The 19,794-nt window shown below is 31.1% G+C and overlaps 1 protein-coding gene across 5 annotated transcripts in view; it reads right to left on the reverse strand.

The window, feature by feature from the left end:
* Positions 1-14,753: 14,753 nt before the first annotated feature.
* The window catches only part of LOC139519750 (small conductance calcium-activated potassium channel protein 2-like), a 174,721-nt gene continuing 169,680 nt past the window's right edge, over positions 14,754-19,794 (reverse strand). For all 5 annotated transcript variants that reach the window (XM_071312003.1, XM_071312004.1, XM_071312001.1 and 2 more), the window contains one exon: positions 14,754-19,550. In XM_071312003.1, the coding sequence (XP_071168104.1) occupies positions 19,323-19,550 (228 nt within the window). In that variant the 3' untranslated portion in view covers positions 14,754-19,322. The remainder of the gene's footprint in view (positions 19,551-19,794) is intronic.

Genomic DNA, 19,794 nt, shown 5'->3' on the forward strand with positions numbered 1-19,794 from the left:
GAATTGATATAGCTATTACCCTATACAATCATAAATCTAACCGCTCAACAAGGACCCATAACGCAAACCAGAAAAAATAGAACGGTTTGAACTTTAATGGCAGAGTCGCCTTTAGGATATAATCTCTAAAAATAAAATGAAAGATTATATGAATTTCAAAATCAACTTTTATTCTCCTTTATATCACATTTGATACACACTTTGACAAGTAATGTCTTTCAAAATATATTTTAATCTCTTTTCAAATAAATTTAAACAATTAAGTGTATTTCCTTTTTGAAAATAAAATGCGCTGTTTTTGTCTACAGTCCTGAATAAAACTTAATGAATAATAATTGTATGGTTTTTACTACCTTTCATCGAATAACAGACACTGAATGCACAGTTTTTTTTTTGTTTTTTTTTTTTTTATCTTTCGATATTAAGTAAATAAATAAAGCTGTCTCATATGAAACATGTCTTTCTATGAAAAGATCTTATCCGTAACTGTTGTTTTTACTCATGGGAATAAACTATTATGTCCCATGTACTCTATTAAAATTACAATAGATAGTATGTAAGCTTTAAACCCGATTATGCAAACTTTTATCGATGATATGTTTAAAAATTTAAATATTTCATTGATATTGTAATTGAAAGGCAGTATAAAATACGGTTTATGGGGTTTAATACTATACAAATGAGATTAAAATTTTGAAAACATTTTCTATTGATCGGGCGCAAAAAAGAGTTGATTTCAGCCGTTTAAAAGTATCTGTACACAGTATGCATCCAGAAAACTTCCTTGTGCTACGATCGGTGATTTAAAGAGCGACATAGGATACTAAAGAGGTATTTAAACTCTTTAAGTCGAAGATGAATTAACATAGCAATGCTAATAAACGACAAGAATTTAGGGCAACTTAAAACATTTATTGTCTTGTAACTATGAACTTTATAATTGGGGCCAAATATGGCCCTTACCGAACTTACTCCTTTAGGGTGCCAGCATGTCCTCCTTTAATTCAAAATATTGATACATAACAAAATTTCAGTAGTTTTGATACCTCATGCTGACCATGCTGACTTGTACAACAAAATTATTTGACCGCATCAACTAAAACTGACCATATGTACACTTTAATTTGTAAAGTTATATACCTGTATAGTAAATCAGCCATATTTTTTGTGTTAGGATTCAATGTACAATACAATTAACAGCAATATTGCAATACAATAATAATAGCTCTTGAAAGTCTGATATGAAAAGTCGCAAAAACGATAACATTTTATAAGCAGACATGTCTCCAGGTCTGGTCAGAAGCAGACCTGTGGACAGGTCTGGTCAGGAGCAGACCTGTGGACAGGTCTGGTCTGGGGCAGACCTGTCCTCAGGACTGGTCAAAAGCAGACTTGTCCACAGGTCTGGTCTGGAACAGACCCGTCGATAGGTCTGCAGCAGTCATAAAAAAGCGGACCGTAGGTCTGGTCCACCGTAGATGAAGTTAATTTGCTGGTCTGCTTTAAAATTCTCAAGTTAATTTAAAAAGCAGTCAACAAGTTAACTCTAAGTTAACTTTTGTCAAGGTTAGGACCGCACCCATCTGTATCCTGTAGTCTTCTCCTCTGTTTGATTGTGCGGTACAGAACTGTACTCTTTTAGGAGTGAAATTTCACATGTTTACATGAAATAGAAATTAATGGAATTTATTAAAAATTTCAAGCACAGGAAATATGCAAATTCCATAATCAAAAATAAATCTAAGTTCAAATAATAGCCTGTTATAATTAAAAATTATCCTTATTGAGTCAAATAATAGTCACATAACTCATTCGCACTATAACAATGTATGGTATATATATTTATTTAGGGGCCACATAAAGGACGCCTCCGGGTGCGGGAATTTCTCGCTGCATTGAAGACCTATTGATGACCTTCTGCTGTTGTCTCTCGGGTTAATGTCTTTTTGACACATTCCCCATTTCCATTCTCATTCCAATTCCAATTTTATCACATTTGATTATACTTCGCCAAGTAATGTATTTCAAAATATACCTTAATGAATAATGATTGTATGGTATTAACTTTCTTACATTTTAATACAAACACTGAATACATAGTTTCTTGGAGCTTTCCATATAAAGTAAAGATGTTTTATACGGAAAATATCTTTCATCCGTATATATTGTTTTTGCTCGTGGAAATTGAACTGTTGTGTTTCATGCACTCTATTAGAATGAAATTGCATAAACTACTATATTGGCTTAAAATCACGTGATGCAAACTAATATCGATCGATGATATTTAAACAAAACTGAAAATTAGTATTTCATTTGTTTTATTATTGATAAAATACGGTTCATTAGATTTTATACTATGAAAAATGAAATTTGACATTTCAAAACGGTATATATACGTGTGGCGAAAAAGAGTTAATGAGCGTCGTCTTAAAGTACACATGATGCATTCAGGAAACGTTTTATTTTCTAATATTCAGCTTCATTTATATGATTATTTTGACATTTCAAACACTTTTACACGAATAATTCGATTTGACCATTTTAATGTATCCACCTAACACACAGTTAAATTATATATCATTTTCAAGTTCATCAACTTTACTCTTGAAAAAACAACCGAACGGTCAAAGGTCAAGGACGGGCAAGCTAATATTTTCAAAGATGTCAGAATTCTTGCATATTCTGTTTACCCTAATGAATCAGGAGAAAGGAAAAAAAGAGAGGTTGAAATAGTTATAGCATGATACAATATCAACTTTTATATTTATCCTCTAGTCTCCCTCTGTTTGATTATCAGGTACAGATCTATACACTATTGATAATTACACTTTACATTTATATAAAAAATACATTTTATCCATCTTCAGACGAATATTATGGTCGCACATTTGCGGCGAAAACATAGATGGTACCATTTTATTGACTCCAGTTGCACATTTAACCAAATGTCTATAAATATATATTCAATAGTTATCAAAGGTACCAGGATTATAATTTAGTACGCCAGAAGCGCGTTTCGTCTACATAAGACTGATCAGTGACGCTCAAATCCAAATATGTATAAAGCCAAACAAGTACAAAGTTGAAGAGCATTGATATACATTCACATTGATATACATTCAACTGTATTGAAATCAATTTAAAACACAAAGTATTATTTCCTTTTAGAAAATAATACTGCGCTGTTTTTGTTTACAGTCTTAAGAAAAATTTGATTAGTTTTCATGTTGTATTAACAATCTTTAAATGAATACAGAGATTGATAGAACAGTTTCGCACAGCTTGCCATGTTAAGTAAAGCTGTCTCAAATGGAAAATAACTTTCTAATGAAATATTTTACCAGTAGCGGTTGTTATAGCTCTTGGGAATTGAAATATGATGTCTCAGTACTCTATTAGAATGAAATTGCATTAAATAATATATAGGCTTTAAAGTAGACGATGCTAACATATCGATTTGGATTGTATTTTGAAACATTTGAAAATTAATTTTTCATGGTGTTATAATTGAAAAGCAGTATAACATACGGTAATGAGATTTTATACTATGAAAATGAAAATAAAAATGTTGAAACGGTTTATATATGCACATGGCGTTAACGAGTGCATTAGAGTCGTTTGAAAGTCGCTCACAGGGAGCAATCGGGACATTTTTTTTTCTTTTAACTTTTTCTAATACTTAAGACTCACTTTCATGATTATATCAACAATTACAAAAACGTGAACACGAAACGTTCAACTGTACAGACAAACACGTCATTAAATTGATAAAGGAAGGAAGTAAGAGAAGAGAGAGTGAGAGAGATGTAAGACTTATTGTATCAGATGAGGAATCGTGCTTGAAAAGAGGTATAATTCACATTGATATACATTTATAGCGAGTGACTTAGCCATAAAATAACATTTAATGCATCCACCTAACAAAAGACTGAATTATATTTCATGCCAAATATCATCATATGAACTTCATACTGAACAGTCGTAAATAACTGTATTTTGCAATTTCCGACCAATCAAATAACATGGCTATAGAAAAAATAGACGAACAGACAAAAACAGTACACAAAAAAAACCCCATAAAAATCTAAAAACCAAAGAACTCCACAAAAACTGCTGGTGATCGGGGGTCAATTGACAAGCGTGCATTTGAATATTAAGTGTGTGTTTTAATAGACAGCACATTTGTCCTAAAATTCAAATAAAAGTGATTAAACTGAAAAAAATGTATAATATTTGTCTGTGATTCTACTGTTTTTCACTTAAAACCACATACTATCTTTTGATTAGTGCGAGAGAGGTTGTTTGACACCATCAACTTCTTATTATAATGCTTAGTTCGCAAAAACTTCTTAAATAGATAATATACAAGTATTAAACGAATGAAGATGTCACGTTATTGGTAGCTATGAAGGTCCGGATGGGGGGGGGGGGGTCTGTTATTCTGTAAACATTAATTTTCACCCCTTTTTTCTCTAATCTTCAAAAAATTAACCCCTTTTTTCTTTAATCTTCAAAAAATTAACCATAATAAACATATCGATCGGTAGTACTTTGTGAAAATTTAAAAATCAATATTTTATTTGTGTTATAATTGAAAAGGAGGATAAAATACGATTAAAGAGATTTTATACTATTAAAGTGAGATTTAACATTTTTAAAACGGATTCCACGTGCATTTGGCGTTAAATAGTGCATACAATTGTTTGAAGATTGATTGTTTGTTCAGGGCAAATGTTTCATACATGTTCAGGACAAGATGAAATTAACAATAAATACAATAGGTTGGTCCGGTAATGCCGGTCAACTTGGTTTCAGATTGGGAACATTTGGAGTGCAACAAGAAAATGAAGGAATATTGGATAGGAACATTAATATACCCTTGCATCAGGCCACCTATCGACCCCTTAAAAAGATCTTGCAAGAGTTTGTGTCTTGCAGAGAGCGTGAAACCCGCTCTACACGAGTCACGGTATATAATGCCACCATTCTGACCAGCAGGGGCTTCGTACTTGCACAGTCAAACGTACAACCCACTTTTGCAAAGGTTTTACTGTCGGTCTCAAGAAGACATCAAGCGAACATATTTTTATTCCCAAGTCAATTTTGGATCCAAGATTCTATAAATAATACACAGGATGCATTCAGGAAATGTTTTTTTTTTATTTTCTTCTATACAGTTACACTTATAGGATGAACACGATTGTTATGACATTTTTCAAAAAAACTTTCACACGATTGTTCAATTGTTCAGATAAACAAGTTATAATATCAACTGAGAAAGGAAGTGTCTATTCGTGAGCTAAGAGCTAACATATGTATGATGTAGTATGTGTTGCATCTTATACATACAATGTAGATCTTTTAGTCGCAGATGAGGAATTGTGCTTTATACCAAGGATATTTCACACTGATCCACATTCAAATTTTAAGAGATGGAGTACTTTAATTCTTTCTTCCTTCATGGGTGGATTTTACATGCATAAATTAAATTGTATACAAAAAAAAAGCAAAATGAGTTTGTTAAATTTGATGTATGCATTTTTGTGCTCTGTTACATTTGTTTGGTTTTTTTTGGATAGTGACTAAGATTATAACACAATGCTAACTGCTTTACCCCTATTTTTGAAATTTTTACCTATTGTGTCTGTTTGTTTTGTTCACGCATCGTTGTCAGTAAAATGAAATTTGATGTGACTGTCATACAAATGAGAGGTTTAGCTAGCTATAAAACCAGGTTCAATTCACCATTTTTAATATAAGAAAATTTCTGAAGACATCTGATGAAAATCAGTCAACTGCAAATGACACAAATTTACAATATATATATATATGATCAGAAGGAGCTTTTGCATACATTTATATGTAAACGAAATTAGTTGTTTTGCGAAGCATGTTATTATTTAATCATATATCTAATTCCTAATTTTTTTTTACAGAGAAAGAGGTCTATTTTTTACCCATTATTTAAAGCGTTGTAAAATAAAAAACAAAATTGATATAAAAAAAATTGACATTGTTTTTGTCAACCTAAAGATCAAACGAAATAAATTGAGATCTATAATCATTGTAAGTACAATAACAAACCAATCATAATATCAACTTCATTTTATCAAACAGAGTACGTAGAAGTTATATAGAATGCAATTATCAGATTTATCAGGTATGCAGGGTAGCCTTGATTCGTTAATACAATCATTTATATCATATGAAAAAATAGAACTATGTTTATAATGAGTAAGAGTTAAAGCTTCATGTGAAATACGATGGGGGACACTTGTGGAGCATAATCTGCGTACCCTTAAAACTTCTAAAGCGCCTGATATCCCCCAGTGTTTGATGGGATTCGTGTTGCTTAGTCTTTAGTTTTCTATTTTGTGTTTTGTGTACTATTGTTTGTTGGTTTGTCTTTCTTTTTTAGCCATGGCATTGTCAGTTTAATTTCGACGAATAACTTTGAACGTTCCTCTGAATTTTTTGGCCTCGAAAGCAATTAGACATCAGAAGTATTATGAAATTGCATGTTTTATAGTAAAATTGAGAATGGAAATGGGGAATGTGTCAAAGAGACAACAACCCCCCCAAATAAAAAACAACAGCAGAGGGTCACCAACAGGTCTTCAATGTAGCGAGAAATTCCCGCACCCGGAGGCGTCCTTCAGCTGGCCCCTCAACAAATATATACTAGTCCAGTGATAATGAACGCCATACTAATTTCCAAATTGTACACAAGAAACTAAAATTAAAATAATACAAGACTAACAAAGGCCAGAGGCTCCTGACTTGGGACAGGCGCAAATATGCGGCGGGGTTAAACATGTTTGTGAGATCTCAACCCTCCCCCTATACCTCTAACCAATGTAGTAAAGTAAACGCATAACAATACGCACATTAAAATTCATAGTCATGAATAGGCATGTTATTTCGTGTCTCATGTTGTTTCTCTTATTGTAAATGATTTATTCCTCAGTTGTTTTAATCAAATAATATATATGGATATCAGTCTAGATTTATCTAACATATGACGAGGAATTGAATTTTTCTTTTTTCTTTAACAATAAAAATTATTGTCTTTGAATTGAATCGTTGGATTTCAATGAAACAAATCCACGTCAACCGAATGATGAGCAGACGTTGAACTGACCAAATATTTTCAGAAACAAGATAGGTAAAATAAGAAGTCCGACAAATAAAACAAAAGGACAAGATGGTAACTTAAAACTGCTCCATTGTATGTACAAAGCGCATACACATATATGAATGACTCTATCGGGTTAAAATTTTAATGATCCATGTAGTTCAGCAAGTGATCATGACCGTCAAATAATAACATGTATCAATGCAACATGCATAAATCAACAGGGAATTTCGTTATTTGTAGCAATCTATGATCATATAATAAAAAAAAGAATTAGATATGAGAATATTCTCTAGAATTATGCAAGCCACTATCTGCAGGCAGTAGATCATAATTCCCTTGTATGATTAGGTAGGTTATATTATTTAAAACATTGATGTTAAAACAAAATTAATTATTAATAAAGCGATATCTACATCTTTGCAGATTCATACGAGAAATATAGCATTAGCATGAATTAGTAAACAAGCAACACGTATTAAAGAAAAACATTTAAGTTGTTTAAAGCGCATTTACTCTCCGCAAAATATATTATGTTCTCTCATTGAATAATTCAAAATTTGGTGACTATGTTGAACGCATCTATCCAATTGAACTAGAGATAAGGATACAACCGATACGGTAAATAATGCCTCATATCTTGACTGACATCTAGAAATTGACAATGAGGGTCGGTTAAAAACATTTAAGCTTCCCAATCAAGGACGTTCCATTTCTATGTAGCAACATTCCAGCAGCGACTGCATACGGAGTATATATCTCCCAACTTATACAATATTCCGTGGCTTGTAAATCCTTTCATGATTTCCTTGATAGCTGGTTTACCGCTAACAAGGAAGCTTTTAAACCAAGAGCTCGAAATAGAGAATTTTACGGACGCCATCCAGAGTTGGTTTACCGTTATGAAATAACCGTTTCACAGATAATATCGGATATGTTTCTGATGTCGTAACTACAATCTCATTCCCTTTACACAAATGTGACCTTCCGAATCAGACTATTAACCGTGTTTGTAATAATTTGAGCCACACGACGGGTGCCACATGTGGTGCAGTATCTGCTTACCCTTCCGGACCACATGAGCTCACCCCCAGTTTTGGTGGCGTCGTGTTGCTGAATCTTTAGTTTTCTATGTTGTGTCTTTTGTACTTTTATTTGTCTGTTTGCCTCTTTTCTTTGTTAGCCATGGCGTTTTCAGTTTATTTTCGATCTATGAGTTTTGAATGTCCCTCTGATAACGTTCGTCCCTGTTTTAAGAGAAATGAGATATGAATCAGTTTAAAATTGTTATTTCAATCTTCTCAAATTCATAGCTTGTTTATATTTGCCAAATAAGAATCCCTACTGGATATTTCAGTTAAAACAAGTAATTGTTTGAACAAAAGAGTGAATACATACATGATACACATAGTGGGTATGTTTACCTATCATAATTAACATCTAAGATAAGATTCCCCTCGAGTATAAAATATTTTTAAGCATCGAAGGGAAACGTATTATAATTCATCTCAGATATTACTGGAGATATATCTCAATATCTATCTTAAAATTACTCTCGTTTCTCGGGAAATAAAGAAGTATATATTTAATATTCCAATTTAATATTCAGAATTAACCAAACAACTATGTTAATAATTTATCAATCGTTTTTAAATAAAATACAATAAAAATATATATCTAAATCATGATAACTATCGAGTTGTACAGATATAAATGCGGACAATTGACAAATATATAAAAATTAAAATTAAGCTGTTCCACTGCATCCAGAAAAACACTTACCATAACTTGACATTATTTAAAAAAATCATTTTCAAAATACCCTATTAATGAAAATATTGGCATATTTGGACATTTTAATCTTCCAAAGGCAATCAGTAAAACTCATATACAGTTATTTGACTTTGTCCCTCACCTTCAGTATTTAGAAATGGGTTACTGTGAAAATAACGGACAAAGGAAAATAACTTATGTTGTACTTTTACGAAAAAATAATATCTTGAGTTGTCTTTCGTAGACATAATTATTGAACAGATAAATCAGCTACTATAAAATGAAGCAAAAGTTTCTTAAAACATATTTAATAGCAGCAAGGACTAAATAATAACTACAATCTCCAATAATCACGACAAAAATATTTTCTTCCTAACCACTCAATTCACAGAAATGGTTCACATGTGGAGCAGGATCTGCTTACTCTTCCGGAGCACCTGAGATCACCCCTAGTTTTTGGTGGGGTTCGTGTTGTTTATTCTTTAGTTTTCTATGTTGTGTCATGTGTACTATTGTTTTTCTGTTTGTCTTTTTCATTTTTAGCCATGGCGTTGTCAGTTTGTTTTAGATTTATGAGTTTGACTGTCCCTTTGGTATCTTTCGTCCCTCTTTCAATATAACCAATTTTATTTGCTAATTGAAAATTAAGCGGAATAAAATAATTTAAGACAGCAGAGAAGATAATTCTGTTTGAATTGGTTATTACTAACCGACTTAAATAAAAGAGTGAGCTATTAATACTGTAAATGTATGATGTCTCTAGTCTGGTCAAAGGGTCAGAGTGTCCTACTTAATTAAACGACAAATTGTTAAAATTAGATAACATGTTTTCACGTGCAGAGAAATTTCACTTATGACCAATGCATGATTGGATATCATCTTTCTTATTGGTCAATGATCTTGCGGGTCAGCATTTGATGTGTTAACTTGTGATTCTTATCAAACAATTTGTTCAAAATTATATGTGATTTTGTTTTTTATTTTATGGATTATTTTGGACTGGAGTGATTTCATTTTAGCTTTCAGATCCACTCCTTCAGCCTAAGAGTGGATTTGTGGCAGATTTTTTTCTCCCCACCTTTGCCATTCTTTGTCATTTATTCAATTGACATGATATTAGTTGATGTATTTTCGTATTAATTATGTATTATTATTTCATATTAAATATGAACTTTTATGTCAAATGTTTTATTTGCAAAATGTATTTTTTGCATTTTATGATTTTGAATAAATGACCTTTTTTCGTCAGTTTAGTTTTTATATCATATAGCAAATCAAGCTCAGACTCTGGCTTGTGTATACATAGTATTTTTATGGTATATCGCTGTCTGTCTTAAATAATAGTAATCAAAGATACTATATAATTTAATATGCCAGACGCGCGTTTCTTCTGCATAAGACTCATCAGTGACGCTCACATCAAAATAATTATAAACCAAAACAAGTAGAACAAAGTGAAAATTAATACAAATATGGAGCATATTCATAAATTATTAAAATGATGAATGGTTATGTAGAACAAAGCGTTATTTTATAATGTATACTGTCTAGGTAGCAAATGTTCGCACTAACTATTGCATTATATAGTCTGGTTCGCTCTTTTTTTTTTTTTTCATTTTAATAGACGTTATTAATTTATTCAAACAGTTTTTTAGCGCCGCTTCTCAATCGAATGTAGACTAAAAGCACAAGTTGTGTACTTAATATTGAATTCTTGCACTTTTTGCTTGTTTTTGTAATCACCATTTTGATGCCACCACTCGTTGTCGATGCGACCGTGGGGTAATAAACAAATCTAGCTGAAAGCACATCTCCTTTAAAATAGAATAAAACATTCGAAACAACACGTTTTGTTTTACCTATTGGCAAATATTAGAGAATTTTGGTTAGCATATAACTTTATTTTTGTAGTTGATTTTAACTTTAAATTGTCACATAGTGAATTTCTAATAGCGTGAAGCAAAAAGTAAAATCACAAAAATACCAAACCCGGAGGAAAATTCAAAACGGAAAGTCCCTAATCAAATGTCTAAATTAAAACCTAAAACATATCAAACGAATGGACAGCAACTGTCATATTCCTGACTGTGTACAAAACACTTCCAGTTTACATATCTCAATTAATGCGTTACGATTGCATAGTTACTTCATACGGAGGAAGCTCAACTTAAATAGACTATTCTAAATTATAAGTTACCCTTCCAAAATGGTGTGACCGATACGACATGGTCTGAAATGTTTAGATGCCTGAATAGCAATCTGATGTTTGAATATACATGATGTGACCATTTCCTCCTTGTGATGCATGGATAGAATGAGATGCCAACTATGTCCACGCTGTCAGACCTATTCCGTTTTGGAGTTCTCATGTTTTTTTAAATCTTGATTTGTATATTCTTAATTGAAATCTTCTGATGAAAGTAAAATAAGAAATTCGGTTTGGACGCAGCAAATTTCTTTAGTGTTATTTTTCCTTTTGTATATTATTAATAATTGACTAGACCTTTGAATGACACTAAATTTCAAACAACAACATAATCGATAGCTATCGCATGTTTTCAAGAGAATACAGGCTCAACTGTAAGCATTTTTCAGTGCTTCTGCCTTATTCTGTCGTAAATGAAATCATAAATTGAAACGCTAGTCCCACGAGGACAACAATAGTTTAGAGCTAAGTGCTTTTCTACTGGAATGTTTTGAATCGTACCTTTCTTAACTTCGCTCTTTCTAAATTCTAAATTATTAAGAAACTTAGGTTCCAATTCCCTCAGGTGAAATTGACCTTAGTTGGAGTTCGCAATTATCTTTATGTTGTTTGAAGGTGTATAGGTTCTCAAATACTGAAGTATTTATACATCGTTGGCTTTCAAATAATAATAATTGTATCAAAAAAATAAAACAAAGAAATGCGCTTCAGACGGACATCATATACAATTTGTTATTTCATTTACTGTCAATATTTACCAACCTCTGTTCAATACGTCCGAAAGAAGTCATGGAAAAGATGACAAAAAAAAAAGACAGAAACTCTATCAATGTATATTTGTTCTACCGAACAGATATTTCACTAGGAACTTTGTTGATAACAACGCCTTAAAATCTGTTCTTGTTGGAACAAAAAGTCTGTACCATTTATTCATTTAGGAACATCTAATGTAACATTAATTCCTCTGGATATAAAATTCCAGAATACTTCTTCCATTTGTAACTAATGTTATGAAGGAACTTCTATTTCGTGAAAGCACAACCATGAGCAAAAGTAAAAACTTAAAAAAAATAAATCATAGTCAACAAATAGCTACATCACATTAAAAACTGAACAAATTGTAGAGATGATAAAAAAAAAATTAAATGACGATCCAAAACAAACATTGACATATATGTACATCTTTAAAACGTTAAAGGAGATATCCATGAGAAATTACAGGATTCGGGTTTGCAGAACATTAATGCAAAATGTAGGTAGTATTGAAATAATTTGTAAAGTGCAGGAACTTTATTTCTATAATCTATTCAATACATGTTATAGTAATCTTTTATTTCTTTTAACTAATATAACGTTACTGTTCAGTCGGTTGTGATATTCATGCACGTGACTCTGTACTTATGCATCCTGTAAAAAGTACAATGATTTTGTCATTTTTAGGGACTTTCCTTTTTTTTATTTTCTTCGGAGTTCAGTATTTTTGTGATTTTACTTTCTATTTCACAAATAAATATACGATAAATATGTAAAATAAAAGCCAGGATCCGCATGCAAGATATGATTAACTGCTGAGGGCCTTTGTAATCCAGATGTTTCAGAATAAAATCAATGTGAAAGGAAACAAAACTACGAAGAAACTAAAGATTCCAAATCCGTTTGGTGAAACTTACTCGGTGATAATACATGTAATTAATATCTAAAAAAGGAAAGAAAAAAGAAACGATGAAACCAAGGTTAAATTATCAAACGACTATGTATGTTTAAATTAATACGATATTCCACGGCGTCCTCTAATCTCTATCGCGATTGCTTTAATAGATAGCTGCTGCTCAAAAGGAAACTATTAAACCAAGAGTTCCTACTGGTGACTTGCGGCAATCACAATTCCGTCCCATTTTAACGGTTTGTGACCTTACGATTCAGATATATAACCATGTATGTACTTACAGGAGTATGACGATGGGTGAAACATCTAGAGAAGGATCTACCTACCATTCCAGAGCACATGAGACAATCTCCGGGTCTTATTTTTTGGTTATGTTGTGTTGCTCAGTATTTTTTTTTCTTTTTTGTGTTCAATGTCTAGTTGTTTTGTCTCTAGGTCATTTTTTCCTGTTTTCAGTCCCCACTGGACGTTGCGCAACTAACAATCAACCAATCAATTTAAGCCATGACGTTGTCAGTTTTTTTCGACTTATGAGTTTGAATGTAAAATCGGTTTTATTCTCATCTCTTTTTAACTTCAATAACTTGTGCAAACATTGCAGATATAAAAAGGTTAATCATAAGCTTTGTCAATGAGTTTGTTTATCAAATATAGTCAAACCTGTGTATCAAAGTTTACCCTTAAGAGCATGGAAAATCGTTGTTTTTGTTTCTTCTAGTTGATGTGTTTTCCTCGGTTTTAGTTTTTAAACAGGATTTCTTTTAATCGATTTTTGACTTTTGAACTGTGGTATACTACTGCTGCCTTTATCTATTTTTACGTCAACATACAGTATTCAAAAATAGATGAGCTTTGTTGCAATTGTTTCCTTGGAGTTGTTATGACGCCCTTTTTGTTGTTATTTGTTAGTGTTGATATTTAATGATAGATATGCTAATAAGTCTTACTGACGTAAAACTTTTGTATGATGCATTAATCAATTTCAATATTTTGTAAATTGTATACTTCTTCTCCTTGGTCCTTGTTACTACTTATCCGTTTGTTGCATTGGAGTAAAGTTACTTTGAATTTGACACTAAAGAATTTTATCTTTAACATGCAGTAGGGGTAAAATAAAGTCTAACATGAGTTTGTCGTCCTTGTCTAACTTATTATGGGAAAGATTCTCTTAAATATTTCATACTTCTGTATTTCCAATAGTAAGCTCTTAGCATGACGAAACAGAGATAGATTTGGAAATTGCACATTAATTTCTCTCTCTCAAATTTTTTTTTTAACATCTGTATGTATTTATTACAATGAAACACATGGATAAGACAGATTAGGTTATAAGTGTAACAACATCACTCTAATAAAAGAGGGACGCAAGATACCAGAGAGAGAGTCAAACTCATAGATAGAAAATAACTGACAACGCCAAGGTAAAAATAAAAAGGCAAACAGACAAGTGATAGTACAGATTAAACAACATAGAAAACTAAAGACTAAGCAAAACGAACACCACCAAAGACTGGGGTTGATAAGTCAGGAACCTCATTATTGGTTGTCATTAGTCGTTTGTAAACGTTACACGTCCTTTATCATAAATAAAGGCAACAGTAGTATACCGCTGTTCAAACTCATAAATCCATGGACAAAAAAACAAAATCGGGGTAACAAACTAAAACTGACGGAAACGCATACATATAAGAAAAGAACAACGACACAACACTACAATGTAACTAACACACACAGAAACGGACCAAGCATCAGACAAAATCCCACGAAAATAACGAATATAACATCAAAACCAAATACATGAATTTGGGATCGACAGGTACCGTAACTCAGACTATGGTGATACCATATGTTTTCGTACGCATATGAACTCGTACTAGGGATGCTTTTTCAATTGAAATCGTGACGTCACAATGCATACGTTTTTATAATTAATAGCACCCATTAGACGAGGCTATCATACAAACACACAAAACTTTTTGTATGAAAATAATTTTTATTTTTTTTCATTCATTCATAAAAATTGTTAACAATTATATCATAACGTTTTATGAAAGAAATAAAAACATCATATCAGTGATAAAACAGACACACACATCTAAACAGGACTTGCGTAAAATTTACTGTGGTTGAGTTGCGTTTAAGAAAGACAAATTGCAAATAATAGAAATTAGTAACTTAACGCATTTAGTCAAAAGGCAGATGAAAAGACAGAGTTTATTTTTAGATTTGCTGTAAAATACTACATAAATATGTTTTTAAACGAATTTGAAAAAAACCCAGATGATATACGAAAATAAATTCAAAATATATAGTTTTTGCACTTCTTCTTACAAGATACCAATTTTTTCTTCTTTATTTTGTAAACTCTGTGAAACTAAACACTGCACGGTAGTAATAATTCATTTAAAACGAAAATCCTGTTCAAATTTACACTGAGAATATTCTAAACTTATCCTAAGAATGAGTCTGGATGTCAAATTATCTACAAATTTGAAACGATTGTATACCAGCTAACTAGGAAATCTATAACAAATGTTCATCATCCAGCTTAATTTGTTCTATTTTCTTCTTTTTTCTTTAAAAGGTTAAAGTATGATAAAAACAAAAACACCTTAAAGACCAATGCAATAGCAAATAATTTTTAATCTTTAAGATTTCAATCTACAGAAAATTAAATATGTTTATTCCATTGATAAGTCTAGCCTAGTAGTCTTTTTCTTGTCACTAGAACTTCATAAATATTTCATAAGAATATTCAACCAACAATGACAATACATGATTTTTTTGTTAAATTAGATTTGAACAAAACAGTTATTTGAGGTCATTGTTTGCACAAGTCATTTCGTAAAGAAAACTCACTTTGGTAAGGCTGTTGATTATGTCTTAATAAACAGAAAAAGCAAATACATAATATGGTAGTTTTCAAATATATGTAAGAACTTTTAATGTCTCTATCAAATATTCCTTACAACATACATTTTACATGTACTGTCAGATTGCCCATACATACAAAATATGTATACTGTGAAGATCTAAACAAAAAATTGAAATTAATTTTGTTTTGTCTGACCTTTATCATACCTTCTCCTTTAGAAAATTGAAATTATATTGTCTTAACAAAAAAACATTATTGATTAATTTTACATTTCTTTTGTGGTCTCATTTAAACCTAACTGACCACAGCACTCCATCTTAAACCTTTGTAAAAAAAAGTCCATATGGTTCTGGTTTTTTTCTATCAATAATTTGAAATCTCAAAGATAAGGCAAAATAACAGTGCATAAAGTGTACCTAAACAAATAATAAATTTCTTAAATCATGTCATACAGTTAAATATTTAATAAAACTAGAATAAATAGATAATTTCTTCATACTCTAAGTTGACAATTGACATAAAAGCAGGGTAAGAACCGTGTATAGTTTTCTAAAGATTCACATTCCTTTGGAGTCAAACTGTTTAATCATGTCAAAAGCCTGTATCGATGAGTCTTTGCAAATGGGACTGAGAACATAACCTAAAAGCACATTCAACAGTTGACTTTTAATTCAAATAAGACATACTCAAACACAGTCACAACATTAGTGTACTGAAATGTATAAATTGTTGATGCATCAAACGTGTAGCTACGTAAACCCTATCACTAAAAAAATATTCAAATATGATACCTTTAACTGAAGATTTAAAATGGAGTGCTGCTTCCCTATCTAACATTAACAGGAATAACCATTAGTAAATTAATGCACTTCAGATGATATGAAATATGAAATATATTTCGTTAAAACGGAACCAGACACACAAAACAATATAAAAATATCAGATAACAATAACGTGTGGTTACATCAAAAGCAATAATACAAATGGCGAACTTGGAAATCAGGAATGTTCACGAAATGATACAATAAAAAATTACACAAAATTACACAAAAATAATAATTCTCACATGTCTGTTAAAAATAATTACGAAATTGTGCCATACTTGATGACTTATTAAAATGAGTAGTAAAAAAAATGTGTGGTCAACTTCGGTAACCTTTTGATTTTCCTCGGAAAATATCGAAAGAGAATTAGAACTATTATAAGTACTTTAAAATAATATCTTTTAATTAAGAAATTCTTAAATACAACTACAATTTTCTATATGTAACGGATGTTTGAAATGATTAAAACCATTACTCTTGAAGATCATAAATACGATTGTCAACCATTTTCCTTACATACATGTTTATCTTCCAACCAACGCAGATCATTCGTCAGATATTTTAACGGTAGTGATAAAACTCTCTTCACATAACGCAAAAAGAGTTGAAGAAAAGTTAAAATCTTTAAACAATGTCGTCTACCCTAATCTGAATAAAAGAGAAGTTAAGAAAAATGGTTTTAAAATAGAAACAAAAGTTATCTGTAGGTTTCGAATAACGTCTGCAAGAAAGACTTTGGTCATATACATGGATAAAAGGTAAACAAAACATTGATTTCGACGATGGTTTAACAGCAAATAAAAATATCAGGAACAATACTTAATGATTGATAAGTACTCGTACAAAGGGAATGTTTGGTACGGAAAACAAATATTGAAAAAAATGATAGATATGCTATAGTATGTAATTGTGTATACCAGTCAATTGCAATTATATTGAATGTCATATGACAGCTATAACCTTGACGTCACTTGATATTTCGCACCGATTGTGCATTCAAGATAATGTGTTTGTCGTTAGTTAAAACGTGTATATTTACTACCACATTTTGCCATTTTAGCAGTCTTTAGAAATTTCAAAAGTAAAATGTCTAAGTAGTACTAGTCGAAACTTGGATAGTCTACCAAACAGTGAATATGTGAACTGTTTTTTTTTTTTAACAAACTCAACTTATTTTATCAATATTCTAAAAACTATCTTGAAAAAAACACACACTGAAGTGTCTAACAAAATGAGGTCACATGGATTCTAGGATTTTTTGTTACGTTCTTGGTAAAATTATTTGTTTTAATAAAAAAATGTTTATCCGTGTAAATAGGTATTACAGTCAACAGAGGTATTACAGAGGTATAAATTAGAATTTAATGTTATAATTGAAATCTGTCCAGAATATTATATATTTTCACATTATAGACGCATATAAACATTCATAAATTAGAATATACAGTTCGAGTATTGTCACATTTAGAATATTATATAATGTGCTTATTTAATAAGTGTCATCTTAATTTAGTTGTGATAAGTGCACACAATGATTAAAGAACTGAATAACAAAATAAGGTGAAATACAACAAAATCCCAAACAGAAATTCAACAATATCTACAACACTTGAGCATGATATACTCATACAAGTTCGACATATTATATACATAATTTTGGCAACAGCTTTGTTGGGGAAAACTGTCTTTAAATAACGACAATGAATTCCTCATTGACAGCCCTGAAAGACTTTGTAGACTTAATTGTTTGCTTCTGTTATCATATAATCAAAATTTACAAGTGTCTCAATATCTTAACAGAAACCATGTCGTAGGCCTCCCGTGATTACGTAATTCTGTTAGTAAAAAGTCCGGTTAGCATTAACACAGTGAGAAGACTTGATGAAGTAGTATTCCATATTTGAGAAGTTTCTCAAATATAAGTTTACCCTTATGATTGATAATCAAAAAATTAGATTCTATGATTATGAGATTGCTGACATAGCATTTTTAAAGTTTGATCTGTATGTACTCCTTCCATAAATAAAAAAATTGGTACTAAGTTGTGTAAAATATTTTTTTCTTCATCAAAATTAATTATTATTGTAAACAATCGATTTGTAGCTTTTAATATTTAAGAGATACAATATTAATACATTGTACAACAGGAACTACCTAATGGTGCTTTAAAGGCCCATTTTACTAGTATTGTATTTTAATTTGGTGTAAAGTAAGACCTGTTTGCAATGATTTATAGACATCATTTAATTAATCAGTGAAATGAAATGTTCTTTTTGGCTCCCATCCCTTAAAAATCATCAAGGTACATAACAGATAATTCGATTTGATCACTTCAATATAAGTAATTATGTGGATAGTAATATTTACAATCCATTTGATTGAATCGTTTACAGAAATTACATAAAACAATATCTGTCGTCGGCCTATATTGTCACAACCATGTTCCATTATAATATGAAAGTATCATAATATTTCGGACACACAATTAAAGCAAATTTCATTGAAATCACAATCAGTCTTAGTTTGGGTTCATTCTGGTATCGACCACGTCACTAACGAATGATTCAATGCCTTCAACGTTAATTTAGTACAGGAGGATTTGTTAGTAACTGAAAGTATTGTTATTCGGCGATTAATACACAGGAATCACACCACTTCAAACTAGAACCTTTGGTAAATAAGGAAATCGATCATCCTGTTAAGTTTTGATCGGGTTTCTCATTGAAAACGGTAATGCATGTGGACATGACACACAATGGTCATATGTTTTGCCCACGAAGTCATACTATTAGCCTAGGGCTAGCGCATTATCGGTTTTTAGTTTTACCATTATGTGTGTTGTGTTACAACTGACCAAGACTATTTGAAGGCGGCACTGACGATCCTGAATGTTGAGGTGACTTTCGTCTTCGTGGTGGTGACGTTCGCCTTAATTGATTAAATTCTGTCCTTCTTTGATCAGTTTGTTGTAAGTCTCTCTCTCGTAAGCTCATTTCTCGTTCATGTCGGAGTTCCTGTCGACGTGTAATAACTTTATCCGCAATAAGTGCTGGTAACATATCAAGCTGATTCTGCATGAAAAACATACATATCCATATTATTAAGATACATATTTTTGTTTATTTGAATATATTTAAGAATTCATAAAATCAACATACTTTAAACAATTAAAAATATATCGAATATGCATAAACTATGTGGTGTTTTTTTTTAATTTTATAAGTTATATTCAACACTTGCATTATGTTTTCTATTGAAAATTAGATACAAATCAGTTTGAAATGGTTGTTTCTCATTAGAACTTACACTTCTAAG

Source organism: Mytilus edulis, chromosome 4, assembly GCF_963676685.1.
Source record: "Mytilus edulis chromosome 4, xbMytEdul2.2, whole genome shotgun sequence".
Classification (NCBI taxonomy): Eukaryota; Metazoa; Mollusca; class Bivalvia; order Mytilida; family Mytilidae; genus Mytilus; species Mytilus edulis.